The sequence below is a fragment of the Somniosus microcephalus genome, chromosome 2 (genome assembly GCF_052327205.1).
Source record: "Somniosus microcephalus isolate GS21.2 chromosome 2, FLI_Smic_1.0, whole genome shotgun sequence".
Lineage (NCBI taxonomy): Eukaryota > Metazoa > Chordata > Chondrichthyes > Squaliformes > Somniosidae > Somniosus > Somniosus microcephalus.
In genome coordinates, this window is record NC_140988.1 from 101,236,048 (window position 1) to 101,256,153 (window position 20,106).

Genomic DNA, 20,106 nt, shown 5'->3' on the forward strand with positions numbered 1-20,106 from the left:
CACCTTGGGCTTTTGGATTGTTTGTCGATACATAACAGCGTAACTGAGTGATGTTTATGAAGTGTTAATGCATTATTATGCAGTTCTTTTATATCCCAGTCATTTCTGACAAGTAATTTTTTATTAAATAGAGTTTGTACATGATGAACTAAAAGCTTTTAGTTAATTATACCAGAAACAAACTTGCAGAATGGGCATGTAAATGTAAATGACAAATGAATTTCAATATAGAGAAGTGTGAAGTGGTGCATTTTGGTAGGAGGAATAAGGAGGCGACCTACTCCTTGGAAAATAAGAATCTAAATGGGGTAGAGGTGCAAAGGGATCTAGGGGTGTAGTTTCACAAATCATTAAAAGTAGCAGGGCAGGTTAAAAAAGCCATAAAAGTGCAAATAAAGCACTGGGGTTCATTTCTAGAGGAATAGAATTCAAAAGCAGAGAAGTGATGTTGAACTTGTATAGAACCTTGTCTGATTGTCTCATGATCTGAGACGGTGGGGTGGCAATATGGCATTACTGTATATATGCTTTTAAGTGGTTGCTATCGTTGTAAAAGTTGTTGTGGTTGTTTTAAAATTTGCTCATGGACAAAAAGGTCGTGCTCAAAGGAGTTCGTGGGCCGCTCATTACAAAAAAAGTTAGTGGGAACATTGATCTGGAGGTGAGTCACTCACCTGCTCCTGAAGCCACAGTAGTTATATGGCTGGTCCAGTTAAGTTTCAGGTCAATAGTGACATCCCCCAAGGATGTTGATGGTGGGGGAATTCGGTGATGGTAATGCCATTGAATGTCGAGGGACGGTGGTTAGACTCTCTTGTTGGAGATAATCATTGCCTGGCACTTGTGTGACGCAAATGTTACTTCCCATTTATCAGCCCAAGCCTGAATGTCGTCCAGATCTTGCTGTGTTCAGGCTTGGGCTGCTTCATTATGAGGAGTTGCGAATGGAACTGAACACTGCAATCATCAGCAAACATCCCCATTTCTGACCTTATGATGGAGGGAAGGTCATTGATGAAGCAGCTGAAGATGGTTGGGCTTAAGATGCTGCCCTGAGGAACTCCTGCAGTGATGTCCTGGGGCGGAGATGATTGATCTCCAACAACCACCACCATCTTGCTTTGTGCTAAGTATGATTCCAGCCAGTGGAGAGTTTTCCCCCCGATTCCCATTGACTTCAATTTTACTAGGGATCCTTGATGCCACACTAGGTGAAATGCTGCCTTGTTGTCAAGGGTAGTCACGCTCACCTCACCTCTGGAATTGTTGGAGATGAGATACATATATTGGAAAGAGTTCAAAGAGCTCAAAGAAGAGTAACCAGTAACTGCACCTCCTGTTCTCTCGGCTGTTAAAGAGTTTGACCAAGCTTTCAGTAACGATGACACATGATAAAGATGAACGGTACAGGTAACAGAGGTATGCAGGCTTTTTAGGTTGGGCCGGCAGCAAGCACAGAACTTGATAGAATTACAAAATTTACAAGCATTCATCAAGACTAGAAATGAAGAAAAAACACTCCCCTTTGCCCTCAGCATATATAGAGCAGACTACCTTTAAAGAGGAACTGCATTTTAAGTTGAGAAGAGATTGAGTGTTATTAAGATATTAGTAAATTTGCTTAATTCCCAAGAGGTTAGGTTAAGCGTTTGTAGTCTTAAAGCAGGGGAGTCCATGATTGAAAGAGTTATGCATCGACTGTGGAAAGAGTGCACCTGATGCACCAACAGTTTTTTTGCCCTCCAAGCTTTCTTATGCAGCCTCACCCTTAATATTCCAGTGTCAGAAAACTAGAAGTACCAAAGTGGATGGGGTGGATGAGCAAAATCACCAAAGCGATAGGTAGAGATGAACAAATTACTTGTCTAAACAAATCCAAATTTCACATTTAAGAAAATCGTAATGTGGGTGTGCTTAGTTCACTCAATTAAATTACTGCACTTGAAATTTGTATCAATAGCAAACGCACCTCCTGTTTTCTCGGCTGTTGTTGAAGAGTTTGATCATGTCAGATAAGAAAACACGACGAACCTCCATAGTTTCTAAAGGCTGAGGAGGATTCCTCAGCAGTGTTGCGATGACTTTCAGGATTTCTGGAAAAATACCAATCACAGTATACAAGGTCAAAAGTGATGGAATTCTCAAAGCAGAAGTATCTAAAAGGTATCACACTTAGCAATTGTTACCTTGGCTGTTCTGTGACTCTTAGCCTGCAAGAAAACTTGCACTGCTTTTTTACAGTATTCCCCTAAAATCCACATTTTAATTAAGCTAATTATTATATGCTGTACAAATTACATTTGGACTTGAATAAAAAAAGAAGGGTTTGAACTGCTAATAAAAGCTGCAGTGCTGGCTTCCATTACAGTGGATATTTCTTAAAGTATCAGATGAGATTTTATACTCTTGTTCTCCTTCAGGGGAGGGAAATGTATTCATGTATATCTTTAAGAAGCCTCAATATAGCTGGTATCTATGGAGAAACAGAACATGGGCCTTGTCTTCTGAGATAAGGGTTTAAGAATATTTTGGGGGCACTGCAGAAAAAGCTTTATTCTACATCTAACTTTTACAATGCCGGACTTGGGAATTTCAGCCCATAGATAACTCACCCTGAAGGGCACAACACACTTCATACAGAAATAAAAATCAGAAATACACTATGTTTTTGGGGAGGGCAGAAGAGGGTAACTCAAAAGCGTAATCCCAGCTTTGATATTTTCTAAGCAAAACAAGTCATTGGTTGAGGAGATGCCTACCAGAAATCAATTAAGATGCAGCTCATGAAAATAACCCAGGACTTGACTGCCTATTTCGGATTAAAGTTTTAATACACTGAAACAGTTTTGAAACAGGTACCAAGTTGAAATAAGTCTACAAAGTGAGAATTTAAACCAGCGCCTAAACAATTGTTAACCACACAAGATGAAACCAAGTTGAGGCTTCAATGAGAAACTATTTGTTGTGTTGGGGAAGGGGGTGGGGGTGGGGGTGGGGGCAGGAAAAAGAGTTAACCATGCTGTGATTCGCTGTTACCCAAGAACCTGAATTCTAAGACAATGAACCTGCACAATTTCCTCTCCTTGTTCTATCTCATTACCCGCTCTAAAAATGATTATGTACAAAACCTGTATAAAGGAAATGGGATGTGCAGCAATGCAAAACATAAAACTACTTCAAATTCTGCATTCCTACCAATTACTGTATAAAACCCCTGAAATCAAACAGAAAATTTGTGCTACTGGATTCTTGTTCTTTTACGTAAAGTTATAATTCACAAGCACAGACTGCAAAACCAACAGTATAATTAGTCATAGAGTCATACGGCACAGAAGGAGACCATTCGGCCCATCGAGTCCATGCCGGCTCTCTGTAGAGCAATCCAGTCAGTCCCATTCCCCCGCTCTATCCCCATAGCCCTGCAAGTTTATTTCCCTCAAGTGCCTATCCAATTTCCATTCAAAATCATTGATCGTCTCTGCTTCCACCACCCTCATCAGCAGCAAGTTCCAAGTCATTACCACTCGCTGCATAAAAAAGTTCTTCCTCACATGCCCCCTGTATCTCTTGCCCAAAACGTTAAATCTGTGTCCCCCTGTCCTTGTACCATCAGCTAATGGGAACAGCCGTTCTCTGTCTACCTTATCCAAACCAGTCATAATCTTATACAGCTCTATCAAGTCTCTCCTCAACCTCCTTTGCTCGAAGGAGAACAACCCCAGCTTCTCCAACCTAACCCTGTAGCTAAAATCCTTCATCCCTGGAACCATTCTGGTAAATCTCCTTTGCACCCTCACAAGGACCTTCCTAAAAAGTGTGGTGACTAGAACTGGACGCGATACTCTAGTTGTGGCCTAACCAGAGCTTTATAAAAGTTCAGCATAACTTCCCTGCTTTTGTACTCAATACCTCTATTTATGAAGCTCAAGATCCCATATGCTTTGCTAACTACTCTCTCAATATGTCCTGCCACCTTCAAAGATCTAAGCACATGAACACCCAGGTCCCTCTGTCCCTGCACACTCTTTAGAACTGTGCCATTAAGTGTATATTGCCTCTCCCTATCCCTTCTGCCAAAATGTATCACCTCACACTTCTCTGTATTAAATTCCATCTGCCACTTGTTTGCCCATTCTGCTAGCCTTTCTATGTCCTGTTGCAGTCAATTGGTATCATCCTCACTGTTTGCCACACCCTCAAGTTTGGTGTCATTGACAAATTTTGAAATTTTACTCTCTATTCCAATATCCAAGTCATTTATATATATCAAAAAAAAGCAGTGGCCCCAGCACTGACCCTTGGGGAACACCACTGTCTACCATCCTCCAGTCTGAAAAACAACCATTTACCACAACTCGCTGTTTTCTGTCCTTAAGCCAATTCCTTATCCAAGCTGACACTGACCCTCCTATTCCATGAGCCTCAATTTTGTTAACCAGCCTTTTGTGTGGTACTTTGTCAAACGCTTTCTTAAAATCCATAGACAACATCCACTGCATTCCCCTCATCAACCTTCTCTGTTACATCATCAAAAAATTCAATTAGATTAGTCTAACACGATCTGCCTTTTACAAATCTGTGCTGGCTCTCCTTAATTAACTTAAACCTCTCCAAGTGCCTATGAATTTTTTTCCTGATTGTTGTTTCTAAAACCTTATCCACCACTGATGTTAAACTGACCGGATTGTCCTTACACTCCGGAACAAGGGTGTCACATATGCCACTTTCCAATCCTCTGGCACCTCCCCTGCACCTAGGAAAGATTGGAAGATTATGGCAAGCCCTTTCACTATCTCCACCCCCACTTCCCTTAGCAACCTGGGATGCAAGCCATCTGGACCAGGCGATTTATCCACTCTAAGCATACCCAGCCTTTCCAGTACATCCTGCCCATCAATTTTCACCCCATCCATTACCTCTACCATCTCCGCTTCTACTGATATTTTGTCAGCATCCTCTTCCTTAGTAAACACCGATACAAAGTACTCGGAGTATTCTAGCCTTCCCCTGCGCCTCGAAGCATATATCACCTTCTTTGTCCCTAATAGGTCCCACCCCGCCTCTTACTATTTATATGCTGGTAGAAGATTTTTGGGCTCCCTTTTATGTTAACTGCCATTCTATTCTCATATTATCTTCACTTCCCTTCTCAATTTATTGTCATTGGCCTGGTTCTCACTTGAAGAATTCAGCTGACATGCATCATACACCCTCTTTTTTTTGTTTCATCATCTTCTCTATCTCCGTCGTCATCCACGGAGTCCTGGCTTTGGTTGCCCTACCTTTCCCTCTCGTTGGAATGCACCTACCTTGTACCTGAAAGATCTCCTCCTTAAAGGTTCCATTACAGTTTTTCCGGTCAATCCTTGGTTCCATTTTACCCTGGCTAGATCCCCTCATCCCATTGAAGTTGGCCCTCTTCCAATTTAGAAGTTCTACTTTAGATTGTTCCTTGCTCCTCTCCATTACTAATCTAAACCTTCTGATACGATGATCACTCTTACCCAAGTGCTCTCGCACAGACACTTGATCCACTTGGCCCACCTCATTCCCCAGCAATGCCTCCTTCCTAGTTGGGCCGAGAACATACTGGTCAAGGAAGTTCTCCTGAACACATTTCAGAAATTCCTCCCCCTTGTTTTCCTTTATTGTAACATTTTCCCAATCGATATTTGAGTAATTAAAGTCCCCCAATATCACCACTCTATAGTTCTTGCACATCTGATTTCCCTACAGATTTGCTCCTCTATCTCTCACTATTTGGAGGCCTATAGAATATCCCAATAGCGTGATCATACCCTTTTTGCTTCTCAACTCTAACCAACTGGATTCTGTCCTTGCCCCAAGGACATCCTCTCTTTCCAACACTACAATGTCTTCCCTAATCAGTACTGCCACTCCACCTCCCTATTTTCCTTCCCCATCTTTTCTGAATACCTTGTATCCGTGAATATTAAGCACCCAGTTCTCATCATTTTTAAGCCACATTTCCATTATTGCCACATCATATTCCCTCACGGATAATTGTGCTTGTAGCTCACCAACTTTATTCACCACACTTTGTGCGTTTACATACAGGCATTCCAATCCTGTCTTTGTATTTCTCGTAGTCATTCTTCGTCTGTTCCTATCTAATATTGTACTACTTTCTTCTCTAGTACTATCCAACACACTCCCCTCCTTCAGGCACCTTATTCCTCTTTTCTACTTCTATATGCTGGTGCCCACCCCCCTGCCAATTTAGGTTAAACCCTCCCCAACCACACTAGTGAACCTCCCCACGAGGACATTGATCACAGTCCTGTTGAGGTGCAACCCTTCCCCTTTGAATAGGTGCCTCCTGCCCCATCCCTGATGAAACATTTATTCTATAGCCACTCAGTGCAATTCCACCTCCACGAAAGTCTCATTTAAAGCCAGACAATGCTACGATTTCTCACTATTTTTAAGAACCGTTTATTATAATATAAGCTTCTAAAATCACTGTTGCTCTCCCAAAAATGTTAAATATAGTCACTGTATACATTTAAACATTTTGTGCGTTATTTACAGACTGGCTGATCCTAACAATGAGGAAAATAACTACAGCGCATCATGATTTCTAGATCTGGAGCAGATTTGGAAGGCAACCATTCAATACCAATACAACAATAGGCCTGAGAGCCAGGGAAGGTGAAGGGAAACCTGTGTTTTAGAATGAGTCATTGAATTTTAGTGCAGGAGGGCATTCATCCCATCATACCCATGCTAGCTGTCAGAGGTATTCATGTCACCCCATTCCCTTGCATTTTACTCATGTCCCTTTGCAAAGCTTGATTATGGATGCTTCCATCACTGCTTCTGGGAAAACATTCCATGTCCCAACAATACAATATGTAAAGAAAATTCTCAAGCTCTCACCTTTTGGTTATGATCCTAAATTTATGGCCTCTAGTTATTAACACTGCCCAATGAAAATAATTTTATCCTATTTAACTTATCAAAATTGCTCATAATTTGGAATGCCTATCAGATCTCTTAATCATTTCTGTTCTAAAGAAAAGAATCAGTTTCTCAAGTCCTTCATAACTAAAGACTCTCAACCCCAGTATCATAATAAGTCTCTTCTGTACTCTCTCCATGATCTTGATATCCTTCTTAAAGTAAGGCAACCAAAACTGGAGATAATCTGCTGACTGTGGCCTAACCATTGATTTATATAGGCTCAGCTCTTGTACTCTACATCCCTAGGATCCCATTCGTGTTTTTTTCACATCTTTATCAACTTGTCCCCCTACTTTTGTATGAACTATGTAATTCAGCCCCCAAGTATCTCTGTTCCTCTACTCATTTTATGTTTTACCATTTAGTGTCGATGTCCTCTCCTTATGCATCCTCCCAAAATGTATCTCATATTTCTTCACATTAAAATTCAACTGACATCCATCTGTCCACTTTACTAACCGGTCAATAAAATCTTGGGCCTAGAAATTCAGTATAGCCACGTTTGGGGCGTTACAGCATGGCGTTCGCTAACTTTTGCGCCCGGCGCAACTTAGCGCCACCTTCGCTGATATTCAGTTGCATCGCCCCAAGAGGTTGCTACTGCGCTAAAGCAGGCGATGCACGACTATCATTAGGCGCTAAGCCGGCGATCCGGGGCGCAAACACCGAAGGCAGGCGCAGCGCAGGTGTGGCGAGTTGCTCATTGAGGGCAGACAGTCAGGCGCCAGTCAGCACTTAAAGGGGGAGGGTGGCATTGCTTGGCTGCCACGCCTTGCACACTGCAGCCCTAAGGCAAGGCCTGAACACTGCTTCTGGAACAGCTCCACGCCCAGGAGAATGGAGAAGGCCAGGGAGAGAGCGCAGCGCTTCGGCGAGGGAGACCCGAGGCTGCTGGTTGGCGCAGTGGACCGCAGGCGCCATATCCTCTTCCCTGAGGGTGGCAGGAGGCCGCTGCCCGAATATCGGAAAGCATGGAGGGATGTGGCAAACAGGGTCACGTCCAACAGCATGGTTGGCAGGACACCAACCCAGTGCCGGAAAAAAATTCAACGACCTCACTCGGGTTGTCAGGGTGAGTACCCTTTCCAGTATCCTCCTCATCCCTGCATGTGCACCTCACTTTATGGCCAAACGGGTCTGAAAGCCCCAATGGCCAGCCCTCACCCAGCAGTTATGGGACTGTCATGAAAAGCACTTGCGCATTCAGGACTTTAGACAGTCAGGGCTATTCGACCATGGGAGGCAGTGCGGGCAAGATCAGGGCTTGACACTGTACTTAGAGGCTGTCCTTTCTCTTGCAGGCCAAGCTGGCACATAACAGAAGACAGCAGCGACAGACCGGGGGAGGCCGTCCTGACCTGAAACCGCTGAGCGACCTCGAGCAGCGAGTGGAGCGGATCATGGCAGGCCGGCTGAGTGGCCCAGTCGCCACTGGAGATGCTGACCCTGTTCTGAGCACCAATGGTAAGGTCATCACCTTTCTGACCTCTCCCTTTCCACTTGCGCCTCACACCAGCATCCTTTGCCACTATCGAACCAATGCAGTGCACAGCAGCACTCATGCCACCCTCGCTGCCGCCCTGTCCTCACTCTAAAGCAACTCTTGTGCCTCCTTGCTTTCAGATGGTGACTCGCCAGGTGAGGAGGCGGCCCCTCAAGCTGGCACTGTGTCCGAGTCAGACAGAGGAGGAGGAAGAGGAAGCCAGCCCATCAGGGACGCCCTCAGCCGAGGCAGCCCATGGCCATGATGGTGACACGGCTTCCCTGGAGGGGAGCAGAGGGGAAGGGTCGGAGGATAGTGAAGCTCCGGGGACTAGCGGGCTGCAGCAACGCGGGAGGGGTGGGGAAGCTCGGCGGCCTTCTCCCCGGAGGGCGAGTGCGGCCTCCAGTCCTGCTACGGTGAGCGCAGAGGAGGTGCGGCTCGTGGCAGAAATGGGCGCCCAGGCTGAGCGCAGGCACACTGAGCTCATGGCTGCAGTGGCAAGGATGCCTGACTCCATAGAGTCACTGGCAAGGAGTGTGCAGGAATTCGAGGCAGCACAGGCCAGGAGTCTGCAGGACGTCACGGCAGCACAGGCTAGGAGTCAGCAGGACTTTGCTGCTTCACAGGCGGCTTCTAGCCAAGTGCTCAGTCGTGTCATGCAGACACAGACCAGGGCCACACGGGCACTAACTGCTGCCACACTCGCTGGATCGGCCAGGCATCGCCGGGGCACTCGCCGTGCCACAGCAGCCCAGCAGTCTGTGCCGCAGCAGATTGCTGCGCATGCTGCAGTGCTGGCCCGTGCCAATGTCTCAGCCGACCAGGGAGTGCCTGTGATTTGTCAGGTTGGCAGCATTCCTGCAGCCAACACCGTCACTCCTCCATTGCAGCTGCCACCAGCTGCTGGACAGACTGCTGCCGCCCAAGCAGAGTTGGAGCAGTCAGCAGCCGGCCCCTCCAGGCCCAGGCCGACCCCCAAGGGCATCTGCCGTCTCACCATCTGACCCTCAGCAGCCTTCCCCCAGCCTTGCTGCAGCCACTGGGGTCCCATTGAGCAGCTGCTGCAGGGCGGGTAGGGGCCAGTCACAGAAGCGAAACGGATCACCCTCGCAGGGGAAAAAGTAGAAGGTGTGGCCAAATGTTTTGTTTTATATATAAAGGCCGAGACTGCTGTATTTGTTTCATCTTTAAAGGCCCCTGGTGTATGTGTGTTTTTGGGGGGAAGTTCTCTCCATTAGTTTGTCATGTGGGAAGGGCACAGAGGTATCACAGTAAAAAAAATTCTTAATCGCACTGTCCATGCTTTCTTTTGGTAGTCCTGGTTGCCCTGCTCAGCTGAGGGCTTGTGGAGTGGCTACATTCATCTTCTGCCATTGGCACAAGCCATTCCCTGAGAGGGGGCCTAGAACCGACTTGCCGCCGGGCAGCCCTTGCACTTTCTGCCTCCCTCCTGTGCTGGTCCTCCTCCTCCTCCTGTGGTCCTCCAATGTCTGCTGGCAGTGGCTGAGTCCTGCAGATAGCCAGGTTGTGCAGCATACGACAACGAAATGGGAGACTCGCTCAGGCGAGTACTGTAGGGCTCCCCCGGAACGATCCAGACAGCGGAACCGTTGCTTCAGCACGCCGATTGTTTGCTCAATGATGTTCCTGGTTGCTTGATGGCTCTCATTGTATCCCTCTTCAGGGGTGCTGGATGCACGGAGCGGGGTCATCAGCCAGGTGCACAAAGGATAGCCTTTGTCCCCGAGAAGCCATCCTCGTGGGTGAGGCTGGGGCTCGAACGTGTCTGCCACAGAAGTCTGGCGCAGGATGAAGGCATCGTGGCTGCTGCCTGGAAAGTGGGCATTGACAGCTAGGATGAGCTGCCTGTGGTCACACACCAACTGCACTTGGAGCAAATGGTAGCCCTTCCGGTTGCGGTAATCCTCGGCATTCTCTAGAGGTGCCCGCAAAGCCACATGTGTGCAGTCAATGGCGCCCTGCACCATGGGGAAGCCCGCTAATGCTGCAAAGCCCATTGCACGCTCTTGCTGCTCGTCAACGGTCATGGGGAAGGAGATGAACTGACGTCTCCTTCTGAAAAGGGCATTGGTCACCTGGTGGATGCAGCAATGTACTGCAAACTGGGAGATGTTGGAAATGTCCCCAGTAGCAGATTGGAAGGAGCCGGTGGCATAGAAGTTGAGAGCCACCGTCACCTTCACTGCCACCGACAGAGACGTCCTGCTCCTCAGCTGTGGCTGCAGATCTCCGCAAAGCAGGTGGCAGATCTCAGTGACCACCGCCCTTCTGAATCGCAGCCTCCGAACACACTGCTCCTCAGGCATGTTCAGATATGAGAACTGCTGGCGGTATACCCTGGGTGGGTAAGGCATCTTTTGCCGACGCCTGTTGGCCCTTCTCCGTCTGGCCATGACTGGCACTCTCTCACAGCGTCTGAGCCCTTTGAATGCAATGGAGAAGCCCAACGTTTCCACCCATTGCAGCCCCCATTATATGTTTCCAATCAATGCTATGACACTGAAGTTAAAGACAAGTGCAAAGCTGTGGCCTGAAGCCACAAGTACCTGTGCGAGTGTTGAGCCAAACTAGAAACCTCTCCACCTTTGTCTCTCTCCAAAGATCCATCTCTCACAAAGAAGGAGTGGTGCAAAATGGCTGCCATTTAAACTGCAGGAGGAATCCCCTTTAATTAGCGCCCCCCGCAGCGACTGGGAACCGTTCCCCTCTACCAGTCGCTAGGGGCGCCAGGCGCACAATAGGCCGGCGCCACTGAATTTCCGGTTCGGGGCACACAAAGGGCGTTGCACCCTGAAATGACGTCAGGATCTGTGCGCGCAGCTGAGCGCGCGCAAAGGTTTTGCGCCGCCGCTAAATCTTAACTGCAGTTCGCGAGGCGCAGATCGCACCGCGCCCGGGCGCTAGCCGCTTAGCGCCCCACTTCTCCTCCTCCTAAGACGCTAGTGGCTGCCGCAAACAACTGAATTTCTAGGCCTTGAAGTCAGTTACAGTCCTTTTCTGTTAACCATGTTCTCGATTCTTAGGTCAGCTGCAAATTTTGATATTGTGCCCCCTATACTCAAGTTCATATCATTTAAGTATATGAGCAATGTAATGTATATACCTTTAAGGGGGGAAACTATGTTTTACAGCTCATGTATACTGCAGTACCGGCAGTGACCACACCTGTATATAGCACTGAGTAGTAATCTGTACAGATCAGTTGCAGTGAGCGCCACGTTGAGTAAACACCTGTTGTACCGGTCTCCGCAGTCTGCGTTTTATTATACACGGACGCAACAAGCAATGGTCCCAGTACTGACCCCTGGGGGACAACACTGTTTATATCCTTACATTCCAAAAAACATCCATTATTCACAACTCTTTTCTGACCTTTAAATAAACTTACCATTCCCTTTACTACCATTTACCTTAATTTTTATCGATGTCTCTCCTATACAATACCCTATCAAACAATTTTTTGAAAATCCATATACACTGCATTTCCTTCATCAATACATTCCATTATTTCCTCAAAGAATTCTATTAAATTTGGCAGATGCAACTTTCCATTTACAAATCCATGGTGAGTATCCTTAATAAAGCTGTGTTTCTCGTTGAGTATTAATTATATCCCATATTATGGCCTCTAGAAGTTCATCCACTACCAATGTTAGGCTGACTGGTCCCTTCCACCACTGCTGCACCGTGGCTGCAACATGTACAATCTACAGGATACACTACAGCAACCAGCAAGGTTACTTTGACAGCATCTCCCTCCCCCGCAACCTTTACCACCAAGAAGAACAAGAGCAGCCATGTTGTGAGAACACCATCGCCTCCAAATCACACACCATCCTGACTTGGACATATATCGCCATTCTTTCATTATCGTTGGGTCATAAATCCTGCAGTTCCCTACCAAACACCATCACCACAAGAAATACAGCGGCTCAAGGAGAAGGACCAACACCACACCCTCTCAGGCAACCTGGGATGGGCAATAAATGTGGCCTTGCCAGAGTCGCCCACGTCCCAAGAATAAACAAGTTACCCGATTTATCACTTTCTCTCTTTTTGAACAAAGGTTTACATTTGTAGCCCTCTTCTGGCACAACTTCCAAATGTAAGGATGTCTCAAAGGCTATGGTCGAGCCTCTGCTATTTTCTCAATTACTTCCTCGGTGTTCCAGGATACATGGCATCAGGGCCCAGTGCCTTTCCCACTCGGAGTTGCACCAAAACATTCTAATTTTCCCTGCTACAAATATAGTTTAATTTAATCACCCAAAAAGCAGCGTTGGTTGCAATCATGGAAGTTCCATGGTTAAAGGAGTTTACTGGAGGCAAGCAGGCTCATAATGATGGGTATAGATTGGAAGAAAATTTTAAAAAAATATATACTGCTTACGTGGGCTTTGTATCTTCACCGATGAATCTGGGTCAGGATGCTGCTTATGCACAACTTGAGTGCAAATCTGCTCAGTCAAGAGCTTAAAAAAAATCAAAGTTTAGGTATAAACAAATTGTATGCGAAACAATGTCACTTCCAATGCGCTTATTTTCCATTTTTGGATTTTGCAGTCCAGAGAAAATTTCCAAACTGAAGCATCTCATAAAATGGAATCCTTGAAAATAAGCCAGTTTTATTATCCTATATCAGGAATGCAACATCAAGGTTTACAATACTCACAAAAAGATACAATGGACAATGTAGAATAAGTAGTTGGCAGTGAGTTGCATGTCAGTAGATTAAGGAATTCAGATATCATACCATGAATAATGCTCAGGCACCATATTTGAACATCAACTTCACGCCAAAACTTATTTATAGTCAAACTCACCCCAACAATGTTATTCTGCTAGTTTGTACCGATATAAACAAAGTAGTACAACATGTTGAAGCTCCTACTCTAGCAAATTGACAGAATGTAGATCTACACCTGCAACTGAACTAAGCATGCTTAGTACAGGCCTGGTATTTCCTCACATGCAAGTATGAAAGAAAGCTAATGCTGTGAAAAAAGAGTTGCAGAGTGGTGGCACGTCAACAGGTTATGCCACAGAGAGAAGTAAGATGTGGGTCTGTACTTGTAATTTCCTCACTTGCTAAGTTTTCAATTTTAGCTATGCTACCATAGAAAGTACCAAGCAAAGATCAGGAACATCGAGAAGATGCTATAAAATTAGGAGGGTCACTCCCAAACCACCTTCATACATTTTTACAGAGCAATATTAACTAACGCCTGGAAGCTCATCTCCTGTTCCTGACCATGGTGTGAGTTAGTGAAATAAGGAGAGAAAAAGTGCGTTGCAAAAGAAGCTATAGAAATGTGAAAAGTAAAAGCATTCAATGCTAACTCAATAATCCAGACTATTCATAGACGAATCTAAAACATCACGTGGCCAATACTGCAATTCATGCAAATTAGCTAAAAGACCAAAAGAAACACTCTAAGCTGTAGCTTCAACTGCAAGAAAACAGAACTTAACTGTACTCCAAGTTCCTTATCCAAGGTCTCCGCATACCGAAGACTCTGATTGGTCACAGATTATGACTCCATGCACAGGTCACATCATGACATTTGTCTGGTTCTCTAAATGTTTCAACCTCAATATCTAATGATGTGCCACTTCTCCAGATGCAACTTTAATAGCCATACCAACTGTAAACGTGTGCACACTTTACGGAGTCGCATCCTACGACTTACGTTCTAAAAAAGTGAAGGACTTGGCATAATCATTATCAGTAGCTTTCAGCTCTGTTCTCTTGCTTTTGAAACTCCAGCCTGGAGCATTCTTTCAAGTGTTCTGTGCATACTACAGGAAACTTTCAATTAACCGGCCCCTAAATAACCGGAAGGCTCTATCCACCGGCAAAATTCAGGGTCGGTTCATGTAACTTTTTTTTTATTTTTTACTTTGTTACTTTTTTTTTTTTTTTTTTAATTGATTTGTTGCTGTGCAAGGGTGTAGCTGAAGCTGTTGCTAAGCTACAGAGGCGCTTGCAACTTGTGCTGATTGTTTTCAAGCAAGCAACAGGGTTTGTTGCTTTATACGGAGCGCTGAGCTCCGTATCTTTTACTATAGCGTTCGGTTATCTGGAATTGTTGATGAACCGGCAACACGTCGGTCCTGTCTGTGCCGGATACCAGAAAGTTTCCTGTAAATTCAGATTAGTCATGTTAGATGAGTGCTTTAAACTTGGGAAAATAAACACAGCAAACTAGATTATGATATAATATCCTACAACAGGTACATTTTACTTAAAAAATAAATCTTAGCTGGCCAATAACAAACAAAAATCTCAGTCTGAAATGAAAGGTTATAATTGAATTAGATGGGTGTGATCTATGTGAGATTGTGTGATGTGACTAAACAAAGATGCATGTGTTCAGATAAATAAATGCATTCTTGATTAAATTACATGGGGGGTGGGGGGGGGGGGGGGGGGGGGGAAGCTTCCCCAGGAATAAATTTGAGATGTAAACACTGGACTATGACTCATCACTCTGGAGTAAAAAAAGAAAAATTAATTTCAATTATTGTGCTAATTTCCCTCATACACTTATTTCCCCCACCTTTAACACCATTACTGCCACTCCTCAGGTAATTCAAAAGAAAGCATTCTTCAGTAGTGCAGGATGGAAGCACTTCCCAGAGTCCAATGCCAGCTGTGTAACCTCCAGGCCACCCAACCTCAATTTATGAAGGGCAATCATGTAGCTGTGTTATTTCTTATATTACATGATGACTATTTGCAGAAAACCATAATCCAGCTGAATAAATCTGGATAATATGTAATACATAACTCATCTGTTACAACTGCATTCAACACAATGCATCTGTTTAACTGCAAAATCTGATTTTGTTTATGTTAGGTGAAACATTATGGCAAAAATAGTTAAAATGAAATTAGATATGTTGAAAACAAACTCAAATCTACTCAGATAGCGTTTCTACATCATTTAAACAAGCATTACTTTGATTGCTTGACCCTTACCTCAAATAAGACATTGTATGTAGTCATGGTAATTAGGTTGGTGTGCAACATCAACCTTTCTGCCAACAAGGAGAACAAACCATGTCCAAGCATGACTTCAGCCTTACGCCTATAACAGAAAGCAGTACACTTAAAAGCCAAAAATTTTCAGTTTGAATACTAATCTCAGACCAGTGCACAAGGACAGCTATATAAATGCCTATGACTAAAGGATTTTGATGAAATAACTGAATATTGGACTAATTTATTTCATTATGCTCGTTTTAAACAATCAGACTGACCCAGATTGACAAACATACAATTAATGTTGCATGCTATAAAAGGTATACCAGACAGCATTTCTAGCCATTTAATTGAGGAAATAGATTAAATAAAAGTTTACTTGTACGTACTTTGGAGCAAGATGTTTCAGAAAGTATCCCATCACTTTTAAAGCTTGCACTCTTATCCCTTCATTTTTTGAAGCCAGCAGTTTATAGATGATCCTGTAAGAACACCACATTAAACTCAAACAGTCGCAAATTAATGGAAATAGGTGTGTTAAGATTCCAGTCTGCTCTGGACAACCAGATACCAACACTGCAAGAATCAAGCAAGAAATCATAGTTCAAAAATGTCTCAGTCTTTCAAGTAAAATGCTGTCAGCATCAGCTGTATTGACTAAAGGTAAGGAAAGAGTGACCAAGGGTGAGTGAGAACCAGCAACACAAAAAAGTAACTACTTACATTTATAGTGCCTTTAATATAGTAAAATGTCCCAATACGCTTCACAGGAGCGTTATCAAACAAAATTTGGCACAAGCCACATATGGAGATAGGACAGCTTGGTCAAACAGGTAGGCTTTAAAGGAGCATCTTAAAGGAGAGAGAGGTAGAGAGGCTTAGGGAGGGAATTCCAGAGCCTAGGACCCAGGCAGCTGAAGGCACAGTGGGTAATGGTGGAGTGATTAAAATCAGAGAAGCACAAGAGGCCAGAATTGGAGGAGCGCAGAGATCTGAGGGTTATAGGGCTAGAGGAGGTTAGAGATGGGGAGGGGCAAAGTCGGGGAAGGATTTGAAAACAAGGATGCCAGACCGGAAGCCAATGCAGGCCAGTGACCACTGGGGTGATGAGTGAACAGGACTTGGTGCAAATAAGGATACTGGCAGCAAAGTTTGGATGAGTCCAAGTTTATGGTGCACTCTCGCCTCAGAGTTATTTGGTGGTGGGTTCAAGCTCCACTCCAGAGATTTGAGCAGATCTCGGCCAACACTTCAGTGCAGTACTAAGGGAATTCTGCAATGTTGGAGGTACCATATTTTGGATCAGATGTTGAACCAACATCTCATCTGCCCTCAAATGATGTAAAAGACTTCATGGGATGAAAGAAGTACAGGGAGTTCTTCTCATGTCCTGGTCAAAATTTATCATGTTCAAGTATCAACTAATGAATTAACATATGAGTGAGTTGAAACAATACAGTCTAAACACCAAACTTAAACAAACCTTAAGTCCTTATCATGCTCTCTCATATTCAGGCACAAACAAGCCCTGGGGCAGGCAAAAAGCCTACTCATCTAACATCAGCCCTTACCATTTTGATGGTTTTAAGTGTCAAAGATTTATTGATTTGGTCATGCCTTAACATTTTTGTCATTTGTCACTTAAAAGACCAATTTTTGAGACGTTTTCAGACATCTAAAATAGCATTGGGTGCCAAAATGAAGAAAACTTCCCAAAATGTACATCAGGTACTTTAGAACTTTGTGCTCAACTCCAAAACCAACTCAAATGGTTGGAGAGCAAAGGGTAAAACAATCTGATAAGACATCGATTACAGTTATACAAGGGTAATATTATAAACAATCTACTCCATTTTATACAATTATATACATAAATTATATTTCAAACTTCTAATTTCAATAAGCTGCAACATTCCAGCATCTTTAATTTACTTGACAACATTTAAGATCATGTCTAATCTTTTACCGCATTCCATTCCTCTGATCAAAAGCAGGAATCATGGAGCCTGGGTGCTCAGCCATCAGAGCTACAAGCAGCTGCAGAACGTCCATTAGATTGTCATCCTGAAATAAAAGACAAATCTTTAAATAGGTTATCAGAAGAGTGACAGAAATTAACAATGAAATACTTCAGCCAGAAGTATCCTCTTCCGTAAAAGAAAATTTAAAGGCCATATTTTAGAAAATATAAAATTACATTTTATATTATACGCGTGCATAGGCAGAATTATTTTTCCTTCCGTAACTTGTAACAAATCTTTTTCTAACTAAAGTATCCAAAAAAATTGATCACAGGTTATTAGTAAAATAAACTTAAAACAAGATCATTAAGGACTTTACTACCTGTACAAAGCCAATACTAAATTTGAACCCATTTGTAAAAAATTAGCTGTCCAAACCCTATTAAAAAGGAAAATTCCTTGAAAATATTAGGTAAAATAATTTCAAATATTCTTAATCACATTTTCATAAGCTATTTTAATATAACGTATGAAAATAATTTCAGTCAACTTGACAATTTAGGAAAACAACAAATCCGATTCCATAGATGAGATGAACGCCTGAAGCAAACATGGTAACCAATTCACTGGGCTTTACCCATTCATTTACTGAAGTAACAACTTAAATTCACCACTATAAGACTAGTTCAGTACTAAAAATAGCTAGTGTTTAATTTTCTTCAAATTCTGACAAGAGTGGAGCATTAAAATTGTGTAATTTAAATTATTTAAAAAATCAAGAATCATACACCAACATTCAAGCTCATGCAAGCTGCTATTTTGTACTTCGTGATGCATGCTGCTACAACACTGGCTTCCTCCAGTCCACACCCTCTTGAACTATTCAAAATAGACAAATGTTCATAATCTGATGGACAAACAATGGAAGACTGCTACGCTTTATATTTTAATTTTTAAAAACTCCACACAATGTATGATTACACAAATAATGGAGAAATCTGGGGTACAACGTTCCCAGGCATCTGGAAATGGCCCTTATTAATCAATCATTAATGTTTTACAGAATGAGCTTTGTGAAGATTTACAGTTTATCACTACAAATAATGAATCTTGAACCTTGTAAAAATTAGTTATGAATTAAAGTGAAGAATAGCAATACTCATTCTTCACAATTATTTAAAATCAACACATTCACCAGCTGTTCAGTTGAGCAAAATGATACAAGCTGCTATTGTACTGTCACTTCATTTACCAGGATTTTGTAATATTTCTATAGCATTAATAACTTAGGAATATGATGCAATACTTCTAAAATTAACATATACCAATCACAGTTTAAAGGCCATTTTACACTTTTTATTTTCAAACTGAAGCCTGTAGTCCTTTGTAAAATTAAATACAGGAAACTCTCTGGTATCTGGCACCGACGGGACAGGCGTGTTGCCGGTTGATTAAAAATTCCGGATGACGGAGAGGGTTATCTACCGAGGCTATTTTTAACAAACAAAGAGTCAGACTCCTGTTATTGAGGTGTTCAGACTTCTGACAGTGCCAAGAAGCCGACTAGTGGCAGTTTGGATAACTACCCACACTGACAAACTCGGCCACCACGGGAGACTCAGACTCGGCAACATTTCCGGTTATTGAGGTGTTTTCGGAGTATGAATTTTGCTGGTTAATAGAGATGGTGCCGTTTAAAACGAGAGTTTCCTGTAGCTCCTTTAATCAGTCATTTTCTCATCTTCCTTATTAAGAATTCTAGCTAGACTGCCATCTTGTGGCAATACCTCAACTACTTTTAAAACAAATAAATCTGTATAACTCTTCCACATCAAGACATCTAATGATTAAGTTTCCTTTTCATTGATGACTTCAGATTCTTTAAGCTTATTTTTAATTAAAAACAAATACAAGGTAATAGGTTACAACAAATTATATTAACATTTCAGATATATGAAGACACTGCACCATGTCTAACAGAGATTCTACACATCTAAGTGAAATGATTAGCATAGTGGTATGTCAAATGATGCAGATTAGATTGCTTATGAACAAAATGTTGTGCTTAATAATGGTCAGTCTTACCAGTGAAGTTATCTATATTCACTACTAGCCATGATACTGTTAATAACACTTGTGTACTATGATTATTTTCAATCCAAACAGGAAAAAAAAGAAGAAAAGTCTGGAGATACCACTATGACTGTGATGAGAGCCAGTGAAGCCAGGATTTCTATTGATATTGTGCTATATAAATAACTAGCTGGAGAGAGAGAGAGAGAGAGAGAGAGAGAGAGAGAGAGAGAGAGAGAGAGAGAGAGAGAGAGAGAGAGAGAGAGAGAGAGAGAGAGAGAGAGAGAGAGAGAGAGAGAGAGAGAGAGACTGCTGGATTTAGTTCGGGATTAGCTTGGAGAGAGGGGGGGGGATGGAGCGCCTCAGGCCTGGCCCGATGGACCCCTGCGAAGGAAGGAAGGAAGGCGGCGAGCTCTCCCTCCCCCTCCCCCTCTCTCCCGTCTCTCCCCTCCACCCCCGCTCTCTCTCCTCCCCCTGCTTTCCTCTCCCTGCTTTCCTCTCTGTCCCTCCCTCCCCTCTCCCTCCCTAGCGCCTCATGCCCGGACACGGAGCCGAGCCCCGGGACCAGGCCGAGGGGGGGGGGGGAAGGCAGAGTCCCC

At 43.5% G+C, this 20,106-nt stretch overlaps 1 protein-coding gene across 2 annotated transcripts in view; it reads right to left on the reverse strand.

The window, feature by feature from the left end:
- lrba (LPS-responsive vesicle trafficking, beach and anchor containing) overlaps positions 1 to 20,106 on the reverse strand; it is a 991,104-nt gene that overhangs the window by 866,938 nt on the left and 104,060 nt on the right. For both annotated transcript variants that reach the window (XM_086011652.1, XM_086011642.1), the window contains exons 16-20: positions 17,440 to 17,537; positions 15,863 to 15,955; positions 15,471 to 15,579; positions 12,879 to 12,960; positions 1,970 to 2,093 (exon numbers count right to left, since the gene is read on the reverse strand). In XM_086011652.1, coding sequence (XP_085867778.1) covers positions 1,970 to 2,093; positions 12,879 to 12,960; positions 15,471 to 15,579; positions 15,863 to 15,955; positions 17,440 to 17,537 — 506 coding nt within the window. The remainder of the gene's footprint in view (positions 1 to 1,969; positions 2,094 to 12,878; positions 12,961 to 15,470; positions 15,580 to 15,862; positions 15,956 to 17,439; positions 17,538 to 20,106) is intronic.